General features: G+C 32.3%; 1 protein-coding gene across 1 annotated transcript in view; it reads left to right on the top strand.

Moving 5' to 3' along the window:
* The window catches only part of LOC141343800 (protein unc-13 homolog A), a 155,619-nt gene extending 130,825 nt beyond the window's left edge, over positions 1-24,794 (top strand). The window contains exons 61-67 of the mRNA XM_073848445.1: positions 7,650-7,773; positions 15,655-15,711; positions 15,799-15,879; positions 18,922-19,069; positions 22,072-22,128; positions 24,404-24,496; positions 24,595-24,794. Coding sequence (XP_073704546.1) covers positions 7,650-7,773; positions 15,655-15,711; positions 15,799-15,879; positions 18,922-19,069; positions 22,072-22,128; positions 24,404-24,496; positions 24,595-24,794 — 760 coding nt within the window. The remainder of the gene's footprint in view (positions 1-7,649; positions 7,774-15,654; positions 15,712-15,798; positions 15,880-18,921; positions 19,070-22,071; positions 22,129-24,403; positions 24,497-24,594) is intronic.
* Positions 24,795-27,731: the final 2,937 nt, after the last annotated feature.

The following is a 27,731-nucleotide window of genomic DNA, read 5'->3' as shown; positions in this document are numbered from 1 at the left end:
CAGATAGCCTGATAAACGTCCGTTCCAAGGAATAAGTACGACTTGGAGCTCCAAAGAGGCCAAGATGCACTATATATAACATACTGGTAACAAACATACCACTATGCGGAAAGGACCCGAGTCTGTAAGACTGGAACGTCCAAGTTATAGAATCTAGCAAATGTGGACGGTGAGGCCCAGCCTGCCGCCGCACAAATTTCTGCAATGGAAACCCCACTAGACCACGCCCAGGACGAGGCGATGCCCCTAGTCGAATGGGCCCTTACTCCCATGGGACATTGTAGGCCCAAAGAGGAGTAAGCCAGCGTGATGGCTTCCACAATCCATTTGGATAATCTCTGTTTTGTGACCGAACACCCCTTGGTGCGGCCACCAAAACATACAAACAGCTGTTCTGACTGCCTAAAAGGGGCAGAACGCTCTATATAACATCTCAGAGCCCTGACGGGGCAGAGAGGGTTAAATCCCTGGTCTTGCTCCGTAGGAGGAAGAGCCAAAAGGGAAATAATCTGGTCTCTAAAGGGTGTAGAGAGACTTTTGGGAACATACCCACGTCTTGGCTTCAGGATGACCTTAGAGTCATTTGGCCCGAATTCCAAGCAAACGGGGCTCACAGAGAGCGCCTGTAAATCACCCATGCGTTTGACTGATGCTAATGCCAATAGCAGGGCAGTCTTCAACGTCAGGGGGCGAAGGCCTATGGACTGAAGCGGTTCGAAGGGAGGGCTTTTCAAGGCCCTCAACACTGTGGGTAAGTCCCAAGACGGAACCGTGACGGGGCGAGGGGGATTAAGCCGCCTTGACCCCTTTAAAAAACGAACGACCAAGTCGTTTCTTCCCACAGATTGACCGTTTACAAGGTCATGGAATACCGCTATAGCTGCAACATAGACCTTGAGCGTAGAAGGGGATCTCCCCTTATCCAACAGCTCTTGCAAGAAGGACAATATCACAGATATGTCACATGAAATTGGGTCCGTACCGCGGGTGGAACACCAGGCGGAAAAGACAGACCACTTAAGATCGTAGAGCCGCCTCGTAGAGGGTGCTCTAGCTTGTGAAATAGTACTCAAAACCGACTCAGGGAGACTTAAAGGCTCCCGTCTAGAGCCCAAACGTGCAGCGCCCACAATTCCGGTTGGGGGTGCCATATCGTTTTGTTCGCCTGTGTTAAGAGATCTCGTCTCAGTGGCACGGCCCATGGTGCTCTTAAGAGCAGCCTGGGAAGATCTGGAAACCAATGCTGGTTCTGCCAGAATGGAGCCACTAACAGGACTTTGAGTTTCTGTTCCCGCACTCGCCTGATGACTTGTGGCAGCAGAGCGATAGGAGGGAACGCGTATAACAGGAGATTGGGCCATTCTTGGGTCAATGCGTCCTGTTCCTTCGAAAAATAAATTGGGCAGTGATGATTGTCTTTTGAGGCGAAAAGATCTACTCGCGCCCTGCCAAAGACAGCCCATATTTGCTGAACCGTGTGAGGGTGAAGCGTCCATTCGTCTGAGGAGACGTTGCTCCGAGACAACATGTCTGCTCCCTGGTTCAGTTTGCCTGGCACATGCGTCGCTCTCAGAGAGCGGAAGTGCAGCTGAGCCCATTTCAGGAGACGTTCTACCATCGTAAATAGACGTCTCGACGAGAGGCCCCCTTGGTGATTTATGAAGGACACCACTGTCATGCTGTCCGAACGGACTAAGACATGGTGACCTCTCAGTGCAGGTAGAAGGGTGTGAAGGCCTAAACATACTGCTAGCATTTCCAAGCAGTTGATGTGAAGGCGACTCTCCGCTTTCGACCATAGGCCGAAAGCAGGCTGGCCGTCGCACAGCGCCCCCCAACCTAAGTTGGAGGCGTCTGTCGAGACCGCCTTCCTTCTGACCACCAAGTCCAGGGGAACGCCCTGTTCCATCCATTGAGCGCACCTCCAAGGAGCCAGGGCTGCTATACAGGCCCGATCTACCTTGATGCGCTGGCGTCCCAAACGCCACGCTTGAGGAGGAACCTTTGGTTTCAACCAGAACTGCAGGGGGCGCATTTGAAGCAGACCCAACTGAAGTACTGGAGATGCTGAGGCCATAAGGCCGAGCATCTTCTGAAAAACCTTGAGTGGGCGAAGGGCTCCTATTTTGAAGGAAGCCGCGAGCCTGCGAATGGCTTGGGCTCTCTGCGGCGCAACTGCTGCCTTCATTTGGCGTGAGTCGAAGACTGCTCCCAGGAACGCAATGCGTTGGCTGGGAGACAGTACGCTCTTGGCAAAATTGACCTTGAGTCCTAGGCACTCTAAGTGGCTGAGGATTAAGGATCTGTGGTGCGTTAGCTCGTTCTCTGACTGGGCTAGGATGAGCCAGTCGTCTAAATAGTTCAGGACGCGGATTCCCATCTGTCTCAGAGGGGAAAGCGCTGCGTCCATGCACTTTGTAAACGTGCGAGGGGCTAACGACAGTCCGAACGGAAGGACTGTATATTGATATGCCACTCCCTCGAAGGCGAATCTCAAGAATTGCCTGTGATGGGGGGCGATCTGAATATGGAAGTATGCATCCTTCAGATCCAGTGAACAAAACCAGTCCCCTTTGCGTATCTGCGAGAGGATCTGTTTTAGTGTAAGCATTCTGAACGGCCGTCTCATGAGGGCGCGGTTCAGCTGTCTGAGGTCGAGGATGGGGCGTAGACCGCCATCCTTCTTTGGAACGAGGAAGTAACGGCTGTAAAAACCTGACTCGCTCTGTGTTGGGGGGACCGTTTCCACGGCGCCCTTGGCCAACAGATTCTTTACCTCTGATCGCAAGACGTCTGCGTCTTTGCTGCGAACTGAGGTGGTGATCACACCATGAAAGCGAGGAGGTCTTCGAGCGAACTGGAGTACATAGCCTCGTTCTATTATACCCAAAACCCATTTTGACACTCCGGGGATGGCTTGCCACGCCGCGGATCGTGTCGCTAGGGGCTGCAATGGTTCGCACAGCTGTATGCTGTCTGAAAGCATTGGAAGAGGAAATTTGCTCTTTTCTTGAAAATGTTTGTTTTTTATTTTTCCCGCTATCACAGCGGTTTGCTGTAAGGGCGCTGATACAAAGGGCCCGTGAGTTACAGCTACATTGTCTACAAACATGAGTTCCCTTACACTCGGAACAGAACGGAGTGTAGAAGGGATCAAAAGAGGCACTTTGGGGGCTGGTCCGGCTGCTGCGAGACTTGGCCCCTCCCTCTTCCTGCTGTTGAGATCAGGAAGACGCTGGCGGCGCCTGGTCCAACACCACTCTTGGCCGAGGTCCCTGGCGCTTAGGGAAGGGGAAGCGCTTGGCCGAGCGTGAACGAGGACGGAGCTCCGTCTGAGGAGCTGGTTGCGCAGCTGGGGGCGTGGCTTTTGCAGGCTGCTGAGTCGGCGCCGGCTTGGGGCGACTAGGAGCCGTTGCAGAGGCTGAGCGTTTAGGCAGAAAGTGTCGCATGGCTTGGGACGATTTCTGCGCTGCAGTGAAGCGCTCCGCGAAGCCCTCGACAGCTGGGCCGAACAGGCCGGTCGGCGAGATGGGGGAGTCAAGGAAGGCGACCTTATCCGCGTCCTTGATCTCCGTTAGATTAAGCCATAAGTGGCGCTCCAGCACCACCAAACTGGCCATCGATCGCCCGATTGCCTGAGCCGTCATCTTCGTGGCGCGTAACGCCAGATCCGTAGCGCTGCGTATTTCTCTGAGCGGAGAATCATCCAGGCCCAACTCGTCCAGCCCGCGGAGGAGTTTTGCTTGGTACACCTGGAGTACCGCCATTGAGTGAAGCGCCGAAGCTGCCTGTCCAGCAGACGAATACGCTCGTCCAGCGAGGGTAGAGGTCGTCCTGCAGGGCTTAGACGGGTGTGACGCCCTAGCCTTCCAGCCGATAGCGGTGGGCGGGCAAAGGTGCGCAGCAACCGACTCGTCCAGCGGAGGCAGCTTCTCGTAGCCCTTTTCCTCAGCGCCATCGACCGTGGTGAGGGCAGCAGAAGAGGAAGTATGAAGGCGGGCGGAGTATGGAGCACGCCAGGACTTAGAAATTTCGTCGTGGACTTCGGGGAAGAATGGTGAAGCTCGCTGACGAGGGGCCTGGCGGCGCCCCGGCAGAAACCATTCATCCAGCCGGCTCCTAGAGGGCTCCTCGGGGGGAGACCATTGAAGATCCAGCTCCTCGACAGCTTTAGATAGGAGACGGAACAGTTCGGCGTCCATACCGGCGCTGGCGGCGCTGGATTGCGCAGACGGCAAGGGGGCGGGGTCATGGGAAGAGCCCGACAACTCCTCTGCGTCAGATGCGGCCAATGACATGCTGTCATCCTCGCATTCACTTCCTCCGAAGGAGACCAGATCGCTCGCAGCCGCAGAGGGACACTGGTCAGGATGCAGGAAGAGAACTGGCGATTCCTCTCCATGTGGTGAAGGCGAGGCACGCGGGGTCTGAGCCGGCGTGAGCTCGCCTGTCACCGCGCTCTTAGATCTCCTGCCCCGCTGCTTCTTCCTAGCAGGCTCTTGCGAGGAAGTAAGCGGGAGGGCGCGAGAAGCGGCGTCGCTCTCTGAAAAGAAAGCTAGCCGCGAGCGGAGGGAAGTGAGACTCATATTCCCGCAATGGGAACATTCCGTCTCATTGAGCGCAGCCTCAGCGTGGGCGTGACCCAGGCACGAGACGCACTCAGCGTGAGTGTCAGCGGCGTGCAGAGGGGCTCTGCACGAGCAACAAAAACGCGGTGGCATTTGCAACAACGCCGTAGAAATTTGCTCTTAAATTTGCTCTTTCAGATGTTCGCCGGATAGCAGCAGGGAATCAGCTCCGGAGCGTCAATCCGCCGAGCAGTGAAGATCCGCTGCGAGGCTCGTCAACGGCGAAGAAGAGGCTTGCTTGAGCGAAGTCTGCGTAGTCAGTCTCTGCGAAGATCAGAAGTCGTCGCTGAAGAAGAAGGATCTGAGTTCCCTATGGCGAAATGCTCGCTTATATAGCCAGATGCTCCGCCCCTTTTGGCGCGATCGGGCGCGAATCATCGCCATAGGTTTGTGCATCTCCGCTGCCGAGCCATTGGTTCGTTTCTTTAACACTGCACGAACCAATGGCCGTGCAGTTACACTGCGTTATTGAAATGCTTCAGTCTCAGGAGAAAAGGAGCTTTTCCCATAAGCGTCTTACGACGCAGTACGAGTGAAAGTATCGAAAGGGAACTGTGTTGTGTTTACCTACATTTGAAACATGAATTAATCATTTTAAAATAAAAAATAAATAAAAATACTAAATTAAATGTAAAAATCAACATGCAATTTTAAAAGTTGCCATAAAAACTTGTGTTTTGTTTCCTACATTTTAAACTTAAATTAACCATTTAAATATAAAGTTAAATAAAAATACACAAAATTAACATGCAATTTTAAAATTTGCATTAAAAACTTTAATTGTATGTTTGTCTAGATTTAAATATGAATAAAAAATGTTAATGTTAAATTAAATGGAAAATGAAATAGAAAACATGAACATACTATTTTAAATGTTGCATCAACAAAAACTTATTTTATTTTTGTTTACCTATGTTTTAAATGTGAATTAAACGTGACCATTTTTAATAAACAATATAATATAAAATTAAATTTAAAAAATGCTTAAAACATTTAAGGTTTTTTATTTATAATTATTTTTTATTGTTGTGTTTATCTACATTTTAAACACGAATTAACCATTTTAAAATAAAAAATAAATAAAAATACAAAATTAAATGTAAAAATGAACATGCAATTTTAAAAGTTGCCATAAAAACTTGGTTTTTTTTGTGTTTTGTTTCCTACATTTTAAACTTAAATTAAAATATGAACATACTATATTAAATGTTGCATTAAAAAACATTTTATTTTCGTTTTCCTATGTTTTAAATGTGAATTAAACGTGATCATTTTTAATAAACAATACAATAAACAATATAACATAAAATTAAATTAAATTAAAAAACATGCTTAGAAACATTTTAGGTTTTTTATTTATAATTATTTTTTATTGTTGTGTATACGTACATTTTAAACATAAAATTTGTAAAAAAATAAAAAATAAAAAAAAATAAATAAATAAATAAATAAATAAAAAATAAAAAATACTAAATTAAACGTTAAAATGAACATGCTATTTTAAAAGTCGCCATAAAAACTTGTATTTTGTTTCCTACATTTTAAACTTAAATTAACCATTTAAATATAACGTTAAATAAAAGTACACAACATTGACATGCAATTTTAAAATTGCCATTAAAAACTTTTTTTAAATTTTATGTTTGTCTAGGTTTAAATATGAATTAAAACAATTAAATTAAATAGAAAATGAAATAGAAAATATAAACATACTATTTTAAATGTTGCATTAACAAAAAAATATTTTTAAAATGTGAATTAAACATGACCATTTTTTAATAAACAATATAATATAAAATTAAAACAAAATAAATAAAAAACATAAAAAACATGCTTAAAAACATTTTTTTTTTTTTTTTTTATTTATTTATTTATTGTTGTGTTTACCTACATTTTTAACATGAATTAACCATTTTAAAATAAAAAATAAATAAAAATACAAAATTAAATGTAAAAATGAACATGCAATTTTAAAAGTTGCCATAAAAATTGTATTTTGTTTCCTACATTTTAAACTTAAATTAACCATTTAAAAATAAAGTTAAATAAAAATACAAAAATGAATGTGCAATTTTAAAAGTTGAATTAAAAACTAGGTTTTTATGTTGTCTAGTTTTAAATATGAATAAAAAATTTCATTATTAATTACAATTAAATTAAATTGATATTTTTGTTTACCTAAATGTGAATTAAACTCGACAATATAAACAATGTAATATAAAATGAAAAAAGAAATTGTAAAAGATTTTATTTAGAATTTATTTTTTATTGTTTTGATTACCTACAATTAAAACATAAATTAACAGTTTTAATGTCTGCTTATTTGTCCATTTGAAAAGCTATTTTATTCATGAATAAATTAATTGATACTGGACTCTATCATTTTACATATCAGATTATTTTAAGTAGCCATCAGGGACTGCAGACGAAAACTAGCATGAATGGCTTAATCTGGCACATTAACATAGACTTGATCACTTATGTTAATTAATGTGCATTGTCCCTTTTAAAATAAAAATAAATAAATAAATAAAATAAAGAAATTATGTGATTTATTTGTAAAAATCTAAGCAGTATTTAACTGACTCCAAACATTTTTAATTGCAATATCAAGCTTAACCAAAGACTTACTCAGAATACAAAGAATAAAAATAAACATTAATATTATTTATAATATTATTAACATAAGTAAATATTAATTAGGTTACACACAAAATTGTTTGATAGCATGTCACATTGTAACAATAACTCCAACCCTAACCCTATACTATTATAGTTTGGGTTATTTAAAAAAGATAGGTGTTTTTTATTTATATGCTTTTCTGATGATTTTACATTAATTTCAGTTACAAATTTTTGTAATAATTTTTTTTGGTTTTTTATGTCTTTGTAGTTTTAATTCATTTTAGTATTAGTTTTTTAATGAGCTGAATGAAAATGAGAAACACTGTCACTTTGCACTTATATTAGTTTATAATGATGTTTAATGTAGTTTCTGATCTGTGTTTCTTCTTCTCTCAGTCTAAGTTTGTTCGCTAAGATCTGTGAGAAGACGGTTCTGAAGAGAGTGCTGAAAGAGTTGTGGAAGTTGGTGATGAACACCATGGAGAAAACCATCGTCCTGCCGCCGCTGACCGACCAAACGGTGTGTGAAATTCATTTTTTACCGAAACGCTGAAAATTAAAGTTTTAATTTAGCTGAAAACCAAAAACAAATATAGTTTATTTAATTATCATTTAATTAATCTAAATAATTTAAAAATAAACACTCTGATAAAAACAAGAGAGCTTTTTCTTTGCAGCATATATCAAATTTAGAATTTTTTTTAACCATTTAGTTATATTTTTTCTGACTTTTTTTTTCAGGCCTAATATTTCAGCATATATGCATAGTTTATATTAAAATCAAATCATTACTAGTGATGCACCTTAACAGTTTTTAACATTTTCATTCAATTATTTGCACCGCAACACCAAAGATTTAATTTATTTGAAAATAAAACTGAAAATATATTTCAATCAAATTAATTTAATAGTCAATACTAGTCAATACTTTTTTTTTTTTTAAAGGTAATTTTATACAGTTGCAATCAAAATTATTCAACCCCCCAAGAGACTGCAGTACTTTACAAATGATTTTTGCTCTTTCTGAAGATCCAGGAATAAAATTGCATCTACAACAGTTTTCTGGCAAATGAAAAGTGATAATGTCAATATATAATGTAATGTTTTTAACACAGCTATGTCAGAATTATTCAACCCCTATTCAACATTGCTGTTTTAAGACAGTTATTTTTATGGTAAGGAACAAAATTGTCTTAAAAAATTGTCTTAAGCTTTTACAAACGTATTAAAAATGGAATTATCTTGGGGTGTTACGCATAGTATACTCTTAGCCCATGCATGCGCTGAAGATGAGTAGCAAATATGTGACCCTGGACCACAAAACCAGTCTTAAGTCGCTGGGGTATATTTGTAGCAATAGCCAAAAATACATTGCATGGGTCAAAATTTTTGATTTTTCTTTTATGCCAAAAATCATTAAGAAATTAAGTAAAGTTCATGTTCCATGAAGATTTTTTGTAAAATTCCTACTGTAAACATATCAAAATGTAATTTTTGATTTGTAATATGCATTGTTAAGAACCTAATTTGGACAACTTTAAAGGTGATTTTCTCAGTCTTTTTGATTTTTTTGCATCCTCAGATTTCTGATTTCAAATAGATGTATCTCAGTCAAATATAGTCCTATCCTAACAAACCATACATCAATAGAAAGCTTATTTATTGAGCTTTCATATGATGCATAAATCTCAGTTTTGTCAAATTTAACCAGTTTTGTGGTCCAGGGTCACATATGGTAAAGTCAACAGAGCTCACGCAAAATCAATAGAGAAGAAATAGATTGCTATTTTAGAAAGTCTAAAACTACATGAAGATTTCTAAGACATTACAAGTTCCTAGAGACACAGCTGGCAGCCGTATTCCTTAGATTCAAGTGTGTTGAACCAGAAAACCTTTGAGGCTGTTGAACAAAAAAGCACAATATCATAAAATGTTTGATCAGATCAACTGAGAAAAACTTGCAATGTACAGCCAAAGACTTGCACGATCACCCGACGAAAGGAGGAAAAATATTTCAATGCTGTGTACAAGAGGAACACTAGACAATTATGGCCTTTGTGTTGAGACATCTTGCCGAATACCACTCTTGACCAAGAAGAACAAAAAGGCTGCCTTGAACATGCCAAAATTTGTTTGGATAGATCTGTGGAGTTCTGGAAGAATGTTTTATGGAGTGATGTGTCCAAACTGGAACTTTTTGGATGTATGGATCAGCCGCATGTCTGGTGCAAAAATGACAAAGCTTATAAGCAGAAGAACACCATCTCCATCGTCAAACATAGAGGTGGGCCAGTCCTGTTATGGGGTGGTTTTACTGTAGCAGGAAGTGGAAAACATGACCATACAAGGGATATCATTGATTTATTAAAGTATCAGACCATTTTGGCAAACATTGTGAGGTCTTTTGTGCAAAGTCTGAAGCTAATAATCAATGAACATTCCTGCAGGACAGTCATCCCAAAGTGTACGTTCAAATCTACTTACGCTTGGTTCAGGGTTCAGTCATAGAATGTTTTTAAGTGGCCTGTTCAGTTTCCAGATGCAATTCTCATTGAAAATACATGGTTGAATTTGAAGCAAGCAGTGGCAAAGTAAAAACCAAAGATTATCAGTGATCTGAAAGCTTTTTCAGGGGAGGAATGGCCCAAGATTGCAGCAGAAAGGTGACAGAAGCATCTAAGCACTTCCAGGCCACTGCAAAAAATGCTTTTCTAGCTTAGACTTTTTGTCTTATTTCCAGCCAAAATATCTGAAAATTCTTAAATCGAGAAGAATTTTCTAGATGAGTAAAAATTATTGTCTAGTTTTCAGAAAAAAAGGTCAAAATTAAATGCATTTTTTCTTGAAACAAGCAAAATAATCTGCCAATGGGGTAAGAAAAATAATCTTGTTTTCTGTTTGAAATAAGATTTTTTTTCTTACCCCATTGGCAGATTATTTTGCTTGTTCTAAGCAAAAACCCACTTAATTTTGACTAGTTTTTTCTGAAAACAATTTTTTAAGAATTTTTAGATATTTTGGCTGGAAACAAGACAAAAAAAAATCTAAGCTAGAAAAGCATTTTTTGCAGTGTATTGGTGGTTTTAAAGAATAAAAGATTCTACACCTAATTTACTTTCAGGGGTTGAATAATTTTGAACATAAATGTTTAGAGCCAATTCAAAAATAATTTTCATTATTCATCAACTTACGTTCTCAGAACTACTCAAATATGTATTAATAGACTTTCTTTAATAGTTCACTGATGCCTTTGTTGAATTGTTTTCACAGAATGTTGTTCTCTGCAGGAAAATGTCTTGCAGGTCAAAGGGGTTGAATGATTTCGATTGCAACTGTATATATTCAGATAAATTTGTCTCTATTTTTAAAAATGTTTTTGTACTACTGTCTGACTCCATCACTGATCCATGTTCAAACACACTCACTCATGTTCTGCATCCTAGAGGTCTTTGATTTAGTGTGTGTGATTCATCAGGTGTCTCTGTGATTGATCAGATTTCTATAGGTGCCTGTGTTTTTCCATAGTGACACATATGATCCTGTACTTTAGAGCGCTCTGATGATGGCAGCATAAATCCTCCATTCAGATCAATACTGACTCCTCAACACTCTCATCCTCCTCATCCATTAACTGTAATCCATCAGTGTGAGTCTGTATTAATGCTGATGTGCTGAGAGACCGCAGAGACACAATCACAAACCTAGCCAGCCGCCTACATAGGCTGCATTTTAAGACTAGGGAGCTTACTTAAATCATATATGAATTTATTTATAATTTGAATGTATTTTTGAATGTATGCAAATCTCTTTTGATCTTCAAAGTTTCATTTATTTGATCAAAAATACAGCAAAAAAAGTAATATGAAATATTGCAATTCAAAATATTTTTATTTTATTTTAATATACTTTAAAATATAATTTATTTCTGAATTTTCATCAGCTATTACTCCAGTCTTCAGCGTCACATGATCCTTCAGAAATCATTCTAATATATTGATTTATTACTTTTATTATCAATGTTGGAAACAGTTGTGTTGCTTAATATTTTTTTGGAAACTGTGATACTTTTTCACGATTGTTTGATGAATAAAAAGTTTTAAAAAATATCTTTTCTAACAATATAATATATATTTACTATCACTTTTTATTAATTGAACACATCCTTGCTGAAGAAAAGTATTGATTTCTTTCAAAGAGAGAAAGAAAGAAGAAGAAAAATACTGACCCCAAAACTTTGATCTTGGTGTTTATTGTGACAAATGTTTTCCATTTTGAATAAATTTTGTTGTTTTTAACGTTTCATTCATCAAACAATTCTAAAATAAGGATCACAGGTCCAAAAATAATAATAATAATAATAAGTGTTTCCAACACTGATAATAAATCAGCATATTATAATGATTTCTGAAGGATCATGTGGCATTGAAGACTGCAGTAATGATTCTGAAAATTCAGCTTTGCATCACAGGAATAAATTATATTTTTAAGTATATTAAAATAGAAAACCACTTTTTTAAATTGCATTAATATTTCACAATTTTACATTTTTTTCCCTGTATTTTTAATCAAATAAACAGCCTTGATAAGCAGTAAAGTCTAATTTAAAAAGCATTAAAAATCCCAAACTTTTGAGCGGCAGTGTATATTTATTTATTTATTTATTTATTTATTTATTTATTTATAATATGAATGTAATTATAAGTAATAATTCATTACGACTAATTTATTATTATTATTATTATTATTATTAAGTAATTATTATTAAATACTATTATTAACTATATTATTTATAGAAATTACATTATTACATATTATTTTTATGCATATAAGAATATTGAAATGTAAGTAGTAATATTTTTGTGGAATTGCTGCCTTAGAAGTCAGCTGTCTATGTAGGGCATTAATTTTTGGAAGAGTTGCCATCAAAGCATCTAATTAAGAGATTTTTATCCTTTAGTTAAATGTGTGTTGCAGTGCATGAGTGTGTATGTGTTGTGATTTTCATTCTTCTCTCATTTCTTTTCATCATCATTCATCTTTCATCAGATGATTGTAAGTATAACAGTGAGATTCTGTGGTTCAGTCCGTCTCTGTCTGTGTGAAACTCTAGCATGATGCACGGCAGACTGTCTTCTTCATTTCCTGTCGGATGTCTTCCCGTCACAGGCACTCAGTCTGGACTTCCTGTCTCCTTCTTACCGCTTCCTTTTTCTCTGTCCTGCACTCACATGTAACTCTAATCCAGCAGTGTGAGTCTGCACCAGGGTTATTATCCACAACTAAAAATAACATTAAAACCAACAAATGTTCATTACTTAAAATTAAAAATGCAATAAATGTTCGCTGAAATAATTTTTTAATGGAAGTACATAATAAAGTAAATAATTAAAACTGAAAAAAGTATTAAACACAATACAAATGACAGTAAAACTCAAATAAACCTAAAAAAAAAAAAAATTAAATATATAAAAAAAATGAATATTAATAAAAAAAGGTAATTTTACTACAATAACACTGGTCTGGATGCCTCTTCAGTATCAATAGAACATATATCAAAACATATATAAAATATATATTTTAAAAAATACATAATTTAGTCGTCATATTAATTAGTTATTGTTTTTCATATCATCTTCATTTTTTGTAACTGTTTACAGTGTCATATTGTCAGAAATCTTGTGTCTGGATAGTTTTAAATTAATTTTACAAAAATTATTATATAGTAGCATTAATATTTTGTATGGTAAATTGTTCAAAATTGTAAATAATACATTATAATAAATATAATTGCATATTTAATACTGACTTAATTTATGTTAATTTAACATGTTTATAATTTAATTATAAGTTTTCATGAAAATCTTTTAGTAAGTGTTTGGTTTGTTTGTATTTTGAAACTGTAATATTTTAATTTAACATTGTTATTATTTAATTAATTATTAGCTTTTCATCAAATCAAATTTGTCACGACATGCAGGTAAAAAATAAAATATTTAATCTTTTTTGTTTGTTTTGTTTTGTTGTATTTTGATTTGTTTTTATTTTTACATTTATTTTAATTTAACATTTTTATAATTTAATTAATTATCTTTTTTGTCAAATCTTTTTTGTTAGTGTTTTATTTCGATTTGTTTTTATTTTAACATTTATTTTAAAACTTTTTTTTTTCAAATCATCAAAGTAAACTGTTTACAGTGTCTGGATAGTTTTAAATGAATTTTACATAATATTTTGTATGAAAAAATAGTTTTATTACATTGAATAATACATTATAATGAATATAATTACATATTTAATACTGGCTTAATTTATTATTTGTTTATAATTAAATTATTAGCTGTTCATGAACTCACAAGTGTTATGTAGGTGAGCAAATAAAATATTTAATCTTTTGGTAAGTGGTTTGTATTTTGAAACTGTAATTTTAATTTAACATTTTTATAATTTAATTATTAGCTTTTTATCAACTCACATTTGTCACATGACATGCAGGTAAAGAAATAAAATATATATATATATATATTTTTTGTTAGTGTTTTATTTCGATTTGTTTTTATTTTAACATTTATATTAATTTAACATTTTTATAATTGAATTAATTATCTTTTTTGTCAAATCTTTTTTGTTAGTGTTTTATTTCGATTTGTTTTTATTTTAACATTTATTTTAAAACTTTTTTTTTTTTCAAATCATCAAAGTAAACTGTTTACAGTGTCTGGATAGTTTTAAATGAATTTTACATAATATTTTGTATGAAAAAATTGTTTTATTACATTGAATAATACATTATAATGAATATAATTACATATTTAATACTGGCTTAATTTATTATTTGTTTATAATTTAATTATTAGCTTTTCATGAACTCACAATTGTTATGTAGGTGAGCAAATAAAATATTTAATCTTTTGGTAAGTGGTTTGTATTTTGAAACTGTAAAATTTTAATTTAACATTTTTATAATTGAATTATTAGTTTTTTATCAACTCACATTTGTCACATGACATGCAGGTAAAGAAATAAAATATATATATATATATTTTTTGTTAGTGTTTTATTTCGATTTGTTTTTATTTTAACATTTATATTAATTTAACATTTTTATAATTGAATTAATTATCTTTTTTGTCAAATCTTTTTTGTTAGTGTTTTATTTCGATTTGTTTTTATTTTAACATTTATTTTAAAACGTTTTTTTTTTTCAAATCATCAAAGTAAACTGTTTACAGTGTCTGGATAGTTTTAAATGAATTTTACATAATAAATATTTTGTATGAAAAAATAGTTTTATTACATTGAATAATACATTATAATGAATATAATTACATATTTAATACTGGCTTAATTTATTATTTGTTTATAATTTAATTATTAGCTTTTCATGAACTCGCAATTGTTATGTAGGTGAGCAAATAAAATATTTAATCTTTTGGTAAGTGGTTTGTATTTTGAAACTGTAATTTTAATTTAACATTTTTATAATTGAATTATTAGCTTTTTATCAACTCACATTTGTCACATGACATGCAGGTAAAGAAATAAAATATATATATATATATTTTTTGTTAGTGTTTTATTTCGATTTGTTTTTATTTTAACATTTATATTAATTTAACATTTTTATAATTTAGTTAATTATCTTTTTTGTCAAATCTTTTTTGTTAGTGTTTTATTTCGATTTGTTTTTATTTTAACATTTATTTTAAAACTTTTTTTTTTTCAAATCATCAAAGTAAACTGTTTACAGTGTCTGGATAGTTTTAAATGAATTTTACATAATAAATATTTTGTAGGAAAAAATAGTTTTATTACATTGATAATACATTATAATGAATATAATTACATATTTAATACTGGCTTAATTTATTATTTGTTTATAATTTAATTATTAGCTTTCCATGAACTCGCAATTGTTATGTAGGTGAGCAAATAAAATATTTAATCTTTTGGTAAGTGGTTTGTATTTTGAAACTAAAATTTTAATTTAACATTTTTATAATTGAATTATTAGCTTTTTATCAACTCACATTTGTCACATGACATGCAGGTAAAAAAATAAAATATATATATATTTTTTTTGTTTGTGTTTTATTTCGATTTGTTTTTATTTCAACATTTATTTAAATTTAAAATGTTTATGATTTAATTATTTTTTAGCTTTTCATGAACCCACAAACTCTCAGACTTACTCTAGGATCTGCTCAAATTTGAGCTGCAATTTTTTTAATTAAAATGTTTTCCAATGCCATTAATCCAGTGCCATAATATCCAATCCTTTTTTCCTCTTTATTAACATATTTGACTATAAAACCACCATCATAGAAATCTCCAGTTGGTTCCTATGAGATCTTGTCTGTGAGCAGCAGTAACCAAAACTCTTTGTGTTTGTTTGTGTCTGTAGGGCACACAGCTCATCTTTAATGCCGCTAAAGAGTTGGGTCAGCTCTCCAAACTGAAGGTGAGTTCAGACGGACATCACTTCGCTTCAGTTAACTTTCATAAGGACACTGTTGTGTAAATCTGATGGTTTGTTTTTGTCTTCTAGGAGCACATGGTGCGAGAGGAGGCCAAAGCGTTGTCCCCTAAACAGTGTGCAGTCATCGAGCTCGCACTGGACACTATTAAGGTACAATCGGACATGTCTGTGATCAGATACTGACTAGTGGTCATTCAGTCTGCTTTTCTTATATTAGTCTTAGCTTTAGTCCTGTTTCAAATTTTACCATATTTAATCAACCTGTTAACTTTTATTCTATCACACTTATACACATACATTCAATTTCCACACACAGTACATTAAATAAAATAAAAAAACGATGGTTGTTCTTATTCATTTAAATAAGAAACATAATTTGATCTGTTTTTGCTTGTTTACGTCAATTACAAATGTTAGTGGTAAAACTGATAATCACAATTGTTTTGCTCAACATTATAATCATAATATCTTATCGTGATTGTTGTCATTTGTGACCCTGGACCACAAAACCAGTCTTAAGTCGCTGGGGTATGTTTGTAGCAATAGCCAAAAATACATTGCATGGGTCAAAATTTTAGATTTTTCTTTTATGCCAAAAATCATTAAGAAATTAAGTAAAGTTCATGTTCCATTAAGATTTTTTGTAAAATTCCTACTGTAAACATATCAAAATGTAATTTTTGATTTGTAATATGCATTGTTAAGAACCTAATTTGGACAACTTTAAAGGTGATTTTCTCAGTCTTTTTGATTTTTTTGCATCCTCAGATTTCTGATTTCAAATAGATCTCAGTCAAATATTGTCCTATCCTAACAAACCATACATCAATAGAAAGCTTATTTATTGAGCTTTCATATGATGTATACATCTCAGTTTTGTCAAATTTAACCTTATGACTGGTTTTGTGGTCCAGGGTCACATTTGAGAAATTACATGAGAATTATTTGCACTTTTGCCTATAAGCACAAATAATGAGAATAAAAGAGAAGTTCAGTTCCAGAACAAAAATTACAGATAATTTACTCACCCCCTTGTCATCCAAGATGTTCATGTCTTTCTTTCTTCATTTGTAAAGAAATTGTTTTTTGACAAAGCATTTCTCCATATAATGGATTTCTATGGTGCCCCTCAGTGCAGCCTCAAAGGACTGTAAACGATTCCAGTCGAGGAAGAAGAGTCTTATCTAGCGAAATGATTGGTTATTTCAGGGTGTCCGTGGATCCTAACGTTTTTCCTAATAAAAGGCCTTAAAAAGTCTTACCCCCGGGTTTCACAGACAAGGCTTAGGGTTTTATTCCTCTCTATATTCTGAAGGATTTTACTGAAGAGTTTGTTCATATATCATTCACAATAATTTATGTAGCTTTTTATTCCTAAAATAATTGGCGAAAATTAACATCTTTAAAAACTTTTCCTTTGCTTCAGTAACTGTTACATACACCAAAACTTAGGGTTTTATTCCTCACTATATTCTGAAGGATTTTACTGAAGGGTTTGTTCATATATCATTCACAATAATTTATGTAGCTTTTTATTCCTAAAATAATGGCGAAAATTAACATCTCTAAAAACTAGTAGGTTTTTTCCTCCACTTCAGTAACTCTTACATAAACCAAAACTTGTTTTATTCCTCTCTATATTCTAAAAGATATCATTCACAATAATTATATCATTATATCTCATTTTCTCCTCCAGCTTCAAAATCATCCTCCATCGCTGCAAAAGTACCGACCCAGTGTTCACAAAGTGAACGTGCAAAGAAGATCAAATGCCCTTTACAAAAAAAAAAAAAAGGTAAAACAGCAATGTAGGACGATTTTAAAGTTGGAGGAGAAAATGAGATGGGAGTTTTTCGACATACCCTAACTGTCTTGAACCGGAATACACAGAGTACATGCAGCGCTAGACAAGACATGCATATGAGGTTAAAAAGTATATAAATTGTAATTTCTTTTTAGAAAATAACCGATTGTTTTGCTAGATAAGACCCTTCTTCCTCGGCTGGGATCGTTTAGAGCCCTTTGAAGCTCCATTTAAACTGCATTTTGTAAGTTCAAACTCGGGGCACCATTGAAGTCCACTATATGGAGAAAAATCCTGAAATGTTTTCCTCAAAAAACATAATTTCTTTACGACTGAAGAAAGAAAGACATGAACATTTTGGATGACAAGGGGTGAGTACACTTATAAACTTAAACTTATACATAAGGTTTATTAGACTTTAGATTAGATTCAACTTTATTGTCTTTACACATGTACATGTACAAGTACAAGGCAACGAAATGCAGTTTAGGTCTAACCAGGAGTGCAATAAGCAGCAAGTGCAGGGTATAATTTATAAGTTATAAGTGCACTAATAGGAGATATGTGCAGGGAGAAACTATGGAAATTATTTACAGATGAAAGTATTGTGGACATAATTTACAGGCGCTATTAACAAGTAGAATGTACAAATAGAGGAGCATAGTATGCAGGTTGTTGTTAACTATAATCAGGTATTGCAGATTGATACGAACATAATATACAGGTAGCTGATTACTAAAGCAGGAATTAACAAATAATAATTTACAAATGTATAGATAGTAGATACATATCAAAAATTTACAAAATGTATATGTGACCCTGGACCACAAAACCAGTCTTAAGTCACTGGGGTGTATTTGTAGCAATAGCCAAAAATACATTGTATGGGTCAAAATTATCGATTTTTCTTTTATGCCAAAAATCATTAGCATATTGAGTAAAGATCATGTTCCAAGAAGATATTTTGTACATTTTCTACCATAAATATATAAACACTTGATTTTTGATTAGTAATATGCATTGCTGAGAACTTCATTTGGACAACTTTTAAGGCAATTTTCTCAATAATTAGATTTTTTTTGCACCCTCAGATTCCAGGTTTTCAAATAGTTGTATCTCAGTCAAACATTGTCCATTGTCCTACGTAAGAATCTCAATTTTGACAAATTTACACTTATGACTGGTTTTGTGGTCCAGGGTCACATATGTGCAATGGAAATGTGCATTTAGATCTAGATTTCTGATTTATTATGTTATTATAAATAAAAACACATTCGAATAGCTGTGTCAGTTCTTCTAGTCTCAGTCATGGACAAAAGGTCAGCGAATATGTTTTGTCAGTTTTTGTTAGAGAAGCTAAAGCTGATGGTGTTGTGTGTGTGTGACAGCAATACTTCCACGCGGGCGGTGTGGGTCTGAAGAAGACGTTTTTGGAGAAGAGTCCGGACCTGCAGTCTCTGCGTTATGCACTGTCTCTCTACACACAGGCCACCGACAAACTCATCAGAAAGTTCGTCCAGTCGCAGCACACTCAGGGTACGTCTGTCTGTGCATTGCATTCTGGGATCATCTTATCTGTGAAACACTGCTTTAGTCAGAACGAGGGATCTTATAAGCAGTGTTGGGTGTAACGCATTACAAGTAAAGTATGTTATGTTATAGAGGTCGACCGATATTGGTTTGTACCGATACCGATAGCTAGGTTGGACCACACTGGCCGATACCGATTAATTAACCGATAGATCTTGAAAATGGATACTGAAAGGCAACTAAAATAGTGCTCTACTATTTTTAAAAAGTACTAAACCATACTTTGTAAATTAATAAAAACATTAATTATATATTGATCATTAAAGTTATTTCATAGTTCATTAATGTTAACAAAATAAACTTCAAAATGTAACAATATATCAGTAAATGTTGAAATTAACAGACTCTAACAAGGAACAACACTTCTATTCTACAGCTTTCATCAATCTTAGTTGATGTTACAAATGGGCTCATTGTAAAGGGGTGGGAATCTTTACATTTGATCAAAATTGCAGTTTCTATGCTTTTTGCTTATATTTGGAATCTCTGTATGTCACTACTGCCATCTTAAAATTAAGATTCAATTTATTTACATTTTATATCAAATTTATTTCATGCAATACTTTTTAAAACAATTACTTATTTAAAATAAGTATCTGAAATTTAAGTATCCGAAAGTGTACAGGCAATAGTTATTGTTTTTTCTTTTTCGTTTGATTATTACTGACGAAATCATAGACAGTAACTAGTAAACTAACGCAGTAACTAGTAAAGTAACGCATTACTTTTTAATTGACAAGAAAATATCTGAGTTACTTTTTCAAATAAGTAACGCCAGTTACCTTTCCCCCCATTTATTGATTAAAAGCTCTCCTGTCTCCATGTGGAGAGAAATTGTGAGTAAGATGTTACTTTAGTTCTAGAATAAATGTGAACATGCATTAATTCATCTCACTCACTAAAAAAACTGATCCAGATTGCTCAAAATGAATGAAATTCAATTCTTTTCTCTAAGCCTGAGGCTTTTTTGTAAAAAAGGCTTTTACATTTGCCAAAAATAGAACTTTTTATATTAAAAACAATCAAGCAAGCCCTGCCCAGATTTAAAAAGTAACATTTTTAAATGTTACTTTTTACATTAAACACATTGAATATTACATATGTGACCCTGGACCACAAAACCAGTCTTAAGTCGCTGGGGTATATTTGTAGCAATAGCCAAAAATACATTGCATGGGTCAAAATTATTGATTTTTCTTTTATGCCAAAAATCATATGGATATTAAGTAAAGATCATGTTCCATGAATATTCTATGTAAAATTCCTACTGTAAATATATCAAAATGTAATTTTTGATTAGTAATATGCATTGTTAAGAACCTAATTTGGACAACTTTAAAGGTGATTTTCTCAGGATTTTGATTTTTTTGCACCCTCAGATTCCAGATTTTCAAATAGATGTATCTCGGACAAATATTGTCCTATCCTAACAAACCATACATCAATAGAAATCTTATTTATTGAGTATTCATATGATGCATGCATCTCCGTTTTGTAAAATTTAACCTTATGACTGGTTTTGTGGTCCAGGGTCACATATATGCATGTAATATATTGTGTATTTCCATTACAACTTTATGTCTTAAATTTCATATAAGGTTGTATTAAAAAGGTCTTAAAAAGTCTAAATTTTCACTTGTTCATATATGCAGAAACCCTGTATTTTCTTTAAAAAAAAAACTTTTCTCTAAGCCTGAGGCTTTTTTGTAAAAAAGGCTTTTACATTTGCCAAAAATAGAACTTAAAACAATCAAGCAAGCCCTGCCCAGATTTAAAAAGTCACTCAAAAGAAATGTAACACATTACTTTCCATAAAAGTAACGTAATTGGTTACTTTTTTAGGGAGTAACTGAATATTGTAATGCATTACTTTTAAAAGTAACTTTCCCCAACACTGCATATAAGACAGCATACTATTTGAAAAAGCCTTCAAAGGAGTCTAGGGTTTAGAGTTTCAGAGTTCAGAGACTTTTCTATTTTGTCATTTTTATTACATGTTTATTTTTGTTTAGTTATAATATATATTATCAGTTAAAATGCATTATTATATAAAGTTTTGTACAACATATATTAAATTAAAATGTATCATTTGTAATTATAGTTTTTTAACTTTTACTTTTACTGGTCAAAAGTTTTTGAACAGTAAGATTTTATGTTTTTTAAAAACTGCATTTATTTGATCCAAAGTACAGCAAGTACAGTATTTTTACTATTTAAAATATTTGTTTTCTATTTGAAAATATTTAAAATTAAATTTATTTCTGATTTCGAAGCGGAAATTTTAGCATCATTACTCCAGTCACATGATCCTTTAGAAATCATTCTAATATTCTGATATGCTGCTCAAAAACATGTATTATTACAATGTTGGAAACAGCTCAGTAGAATTTTTTTGTAACATTATAAATATATTTATCATTACATTTGATCAATTTAAAATATCATTGCTAAATAAAAGGATTAAATTCTATAATTAATATAAAATATCATTATATATAAATATAATGTCCTAAATATTTTTTGTTTTATTATTTAATATTTTTTACTGACAAATTTGCAATTTAAACAAATACGGAACTTGAAAAATTTAATTCCAAATCAAAATAAAATATATCACATTAAAACAACTTCAATTTATTTATTTTCATGCTGTTTCCATGTCTAGAAATCAGTTAAGGTAATGAATTAAAATAAAAAAATCCATCTTGATTTTTTTAGCTGTTTTTGCTTATTTAAGCCTTTTTTGTTTATTTAAAATAAAGTTATCCTTTTTTTTACCCATTTGGAAGTGCACTGATGCCCTCTGGTGGGTCCTGGACCTCTGTTTGAGAACCATAGCAATGTGAATAGATGAAGATTTTTAGCATTGTTTTCCTGTTGGTGATGTTTAAGTGGAAGTCTTTTGAAGACAAATCATGACTGATATCTTCCTCTTCTCTTGTGTTTAGTTAATGGAGGTAAAGGCGTGCGATACACTAACAGCGAAGACGTTTATCCAGAGAAGGGTATGTATCTGCAGATCTCTTCTCCACTCACGCACCTCATTTATAGTAATGCATGCAGATATTAATCCATATTCATGTGAATATCAGCAGCTGATCTACATAGGAGCATCTAGTGGAACTATACTCTTGATCTCAAGTGTGAGATTTACACAATGCATGATTTACCTAATAAATATGTACTGTGATAATAAAAATAATATCTAAGGAAAATAGCATATATTTGTTATTATATTACTATAGTGAACTAAAATTATTATTCTTACTGTGATCGCTTAAAACTGGCCAAAACAGAGAGATTCTGTTTCTGTTTTATGCTTTATGTTTTTATACATGGGTCAAAGATGTCAAAAGAAATTTACAAAAGTGATTTTATGTCCATAGAAAACATTAAATGCAAGCAAAGTGTTTACTTTTAAGACTTTTGGAGAATAAAATGTCAAAATTTGGTTGCAATAATGTTACATTGTCATTCAGTGTAACACTATATTTATGTAAGAATTCAAACAACATGCTTATTCTGACTTGTACATATTAAAATATATAAAAGAATAAAGGAGTGTAAATTACATTTTACTGTGTTTTAAATGAGTAAAAAAAAATACTGACAAATGGGCAAAGTTTAAAAATGTAGAATTACAACTAATTAGTATTTGGGGACACACTTGACTTAATTTTTTTTTTTTTTTTTTTTTTTTTTTTACTTTTTAGTCAAATATTAAGTATTAAAAAAACACAATATATATATATTTTATTTTCAAATACAAATGATTCTCAGTTTGTTTTTATGAAAAACTGAAGTTAAGATTTTACATATCCCTCATCTTCTGTAAATGAGGGAAAAATAGATTATGTTTATTCTTTGCTCAGAAAAACAAAACCAAAAATGCAAGTAAATTAAAGAGAAAACTTTTTAATAATTGTTTTTTTTTTGGGGGGGGGGGGGGGGGGGGATTTAAAGCAGTACTACACTTATTTTTTTTGTATGCTTAATCGCTTTTTCGTCTTTGATGTGTTAAGTTTGATTGTGCTGCCCTCTGCTGGAACAACCTCTAATAGCACTAATAACACTAACACAAGCACAATATATATATATATATATATATATATATATATATATATATTTTTTTTTTTTTTTTTTTTTTTTTTTTCTAGTAATAATACAAATATTAATGTCTTAAATTGCTTTTCAGCATTCGAACCTCAAGCTTTTAACATTTCAAGTCATAAAGCATTTATTAAGCCGTAATATTAGTAAAATGCTGTACATTTTTGTCCACAAAAAGATCGGAAATGTGTAAATAAAGTAAACTACAATTTTGTCATTTTTAAATATGTTTATTTTTATTTAGTTATCATATATACAATTTTTATTTTTTCATATTTCATATTTCACCAAACCTGCATTTATTTGATCCAAAGTACAAGAACAGTACAATTTTGAAATGTTTGTACTGTTTAAAATAATTGTTTTCTATTTGAATTTCGAACCAGTTTTTGAAGCTCAAGCTTTTACATTTCAAGTCACAAAGCTTTTATTTTGCCGTAATATTAGTGAAATGCTGTACATTTTTGTCCACAAAAAGATTGGAAATGTGTAAATAAAGTAAACTGCTATTTTGTCATTTTTTTATTGTTTATTTTTATTTAGTTATAATATATTATCAATTATAATATATTATTATATAAAGTTTTGTATAAAATATATTAAATAAAAATGTATAGATAGTAATTTTTTTTACTGACAATAAATTTCATACACTTTACCAATCAAAAGTAAAATTGTGAAATATTTTTACTATTTAAAATAATTGGAAATGTGTAAATAAAGTACTATTTTGTTATTTTTTAATATGTTTATTTTTATTTAGTTATATTTTCAGTTATAATATATTATTATATAAAGTTTTGTATAAAATATATTAAAAGAAATTTTATATTTATTTATTTATTTATTTATTTATTTATTTATTTATTATACTTTTTACTGACAATATATTTCATACAAACTACCAGTAAAACGTTTTTGAACAGTACAATTTGGAAATATTTTTATTATTTAAAACAAAAATTCTATTTGAATTTCAAACTAGTTTTCAAACCTCAAGCTTTTAACATTTCAAATCATAAAGCTTTTATTTTGCCGTAATATTAGTGAAATGCTATACATTTTTGTCCACAAAAAGATGTGCAAATAAAGTAAACCTCTCACATATTATGTTCCCAAATGCATAATTCATAAACATAATTCTGACCTCTGACCTTGTGAATTGCTCAGCCTCAGGTGTGGACGATGCGGTGGGTGAGGTTTGTATGACTGTGGAGATCTTCAGCGATCCAAGCACAGGAGGACACAAGATCACAGTTAAAGGTGCTTCTGTCTTTCAGATCTGCTGTATTTCCTGTCTTTGTTAGTGTCAGGATGATTTTAATGGTGTTATTGTGCCCGTTCTCCTGTGTGATTGACAGTGGTGGCGGCCAATGACCTCCGCTGGCAGACGCAGGGAATATTCCGGCCCTTCGTGGAGGTTTACATCATTGGGCCGCACCTCAGTGACAAGAAGAGGAAGTTTGCTACCAAATCCAAGAACAACAGCTGGTCGCCCAAGTTTGCAGAATCCTTCCAGTTGTACGTTTATAACAGATTCAGTTTTTATAATAATTTATAAGGGCATAATTTCTTCTTTTTCTTCTGTCTATTTATTTATGTTTTTTATTACTTACTTGCATGTCTTGTCAAATAGTTTACTTTTTTAAAAATTTGTTTATGATGCTTAAACCCATATGAGGGCATTTTCCTAAATATATATCAATTACATTCAAAATTATTTTATTTATTTATATTTTGTTACTTATTTAAATTTTATTTATTTAAATTTTCTAAAAAATATTTATTGATTAGAAATTAAAAATTTTAAATAATTAATCAGAAATGTTTAATACTACTAAAGGATTTTCAAAATGGAATTATGTTGCCAATAATTTATGATGGCATTTTCCTAAATATATAAATATAGAAAAATAAATATAGAAAAATTATATTATAAAATTTAATTATTAAATTATTTAGTTAGTTACATTTAATTTATTTTAATTAATTGTTTATTTTAAATAATGCATTTTTATGATTAGGAATATATATATATATATATATATATATATATATGTTTATGATGCTCAAATCCATATGAGGGCATTTTCCTAAATATATCAATTACATTAAAAATTATTCTATTTATTTATATTTTGTTACTTAGTTAAATTTTATTTATTTAAATTTTTTGTCAAGCTGAAGTTATAACAAAAAAAATATATATATATATATATATATATATATTGTATAATACATTTTTATGATTAGGAATTATATATATGTGTGTGTGTATATATATTTGTAACAAAATATGTGTATGTATGTGTATTTTCTATTACTTCAATTTATCAGAACTTAATTTTATCAGAAATTAAATATTTACAAAAAATATGTTTAGAAAATAATTAATCTCAATAACTTTGGCTGCTTGTAATGAATTTTCAAATTTAATAAATTTATGAAGGCATATTTTTGTAACTTAACTGTATAAAAATTAACTTTAATTAATTAATTTATTAATTTATTTATATTGTTTATTTTTCAATGAAGAAATTTGTAATAGTTTTAGTGATTAAAATGACTTTAGTAGTTAGTATTCAGTATGTTTTTTAAGCTTGAGTTTTTCATCTAGTATTTATATTTTATTAAATTTCAGCTTTATTTGAATAAACAAAATAAACAAATTTTTAATAGTTTTAGCTTTAATAATTTTAGTACTTCAGCCTAATCTTATTTCAGTTAGCATTCAGTTAGTTTTTAGAGTTCTTCATCTAATATTTATATTTTATGGTATTTCAGCTTTATTTCAATAAACAAAACTGATTTTTAGTAGTTTTTAATAATTTGAAGTTAAAAGTGCTAAAATTACTAAAATTTAAACAACTAAAGCTATGTAGAAATATTTAAATACATTTAAAAACATTTAAAAAGCACAAAAATAATCTAAAATGAAATATAAAAAATGCCAAATAATAATAAATACTACAATAGTATATAAATACTAATGAAATATGTTTTAAACTAGCGTTCAAAGATGTTACATTTCTCTGTCTCGCTCCCTATCTAGTGTGCTTGGCATAATTATTTATTTATTTGTCAAGTACTTTCATTTATCAGAAATGACATAATCTGAATAATTCATCAGAAAATAATTAATCTCAATAATATTGATTGCTACTAATGAATTTTCAAAATGGGTTTATGATGCAATTTATTTGTAAATGCATTTTCCTAACCATAAAAATACGTATAAATTGATTTTATTTTATTTTATTTATTTTTATTTTTTTGTCAAGTGCTTCAATTTATCAATAAATTAAATAATCTGAATAATTGAACAGAAAAATAATTAGTCTTAATAATTTTGGCTGCTTCTAATGAATTAATCAAAATAAATTGATTTGTGAAGGCGTACTTCAGTAGCCTAACTGTATACAAATTAACTTTTAATTTATTTATTTTATTTTTTTGCCAAGTACTTTCATTTATCAGAAATGACATCTGAATAATTCATGAGAATATAAAAATACAAAAAATGTAATAAAAAATAAAATACAATAAAAAAAAAACATTTAAAAGCACAAAAAATTAATGAAATGGAAGTGATATGAAGACAGTGATTACTCTGTACAGTCGTGGCCAAAAGTTTTGAGAATTACATAAATATTGGAAAATGGAAAAGTTGCTGCTTAAGTTTTTATAATAGCAATTTGCATATACTCCAGAATGTTATGAAGAGTGATCAGATGAATTGCATAGTCCTTCTTTGCCATGAAAATTAACTTAATCCCGAAAAAAACTTTCCACTGCATTTCATTGCTGTCATTAAAGGAGCTGCTGAGATCATTTCAGTAATCGTCTTGTTAACTCAGGTGAGAATGTTGACGAGCACAAGGCTGGAGATCATTATGTCAGGCTGATTGGGTTAGAATGGCAGACTTGACATGTTAAAGGAGGGTGATGCTTGAAATCATTGTTCTTCCATTGTTAACCATGGTGACCTGCAAAGAAACACGTGCAGCCATCGTTGCGTTGCATAAAAATGGCTTCACAGGCAAGGACATTGTGGCTACTAAGATTGCACCTAAATCAACAATTTATAGGATCATCAAGAACTTCAAGGAAAGAGGTTCAATTCTTGTTAAGAAGGCTTCAGGGCATCCAAGAAAGTCCAGCAAGCGCCAGGATGGTCTCCTAAAGAGGATTGAGCTGCGGGATCGGAGTGCCACCAGTGCAGAGCTTGCTCAGGAATGGCAGCAGGCAGGTGTGAGCGCATCTGAACACACAGTGAGACAAGACTTTTGGAAGATGGCCTGGTGTCAAGAAGGGCAGCAAAGAAGCCACTTCTCTCCAACAAAAAACATCAGGGACAGATTGATCTTCTGCAAAAAGTATGGCGAATGGACTGCTGAGGACTGGGGCAAAGTCATATTCTCCGATGAAGCCTCTTTCCGATTGTTAGGGGCATCTGGAAAAAGGCTTGTCCGGAGAAGAAAAGGTGAGCGCTACCATC

This window comes from Garra rufa, chromosome 10 (genome assembly GCF_049309525.1).
Source record: "Garra rufa chromosome 10, GarRuf1.0, whole genome shotgun sequence".
In the NCBI taxonomy this organism is placed as follows: domain Eukaryota; kingdom Metazoa; phylum Chordata; class Actinopteri; order Cypriniformes; family Cyprinidae; genus Garra; species Garra rufa.
The sequence above is the reverse complement of the archived record's forward strand: the minus strand, read 5'-3'. Positions and strand labels throughout refer to the sequence as shown.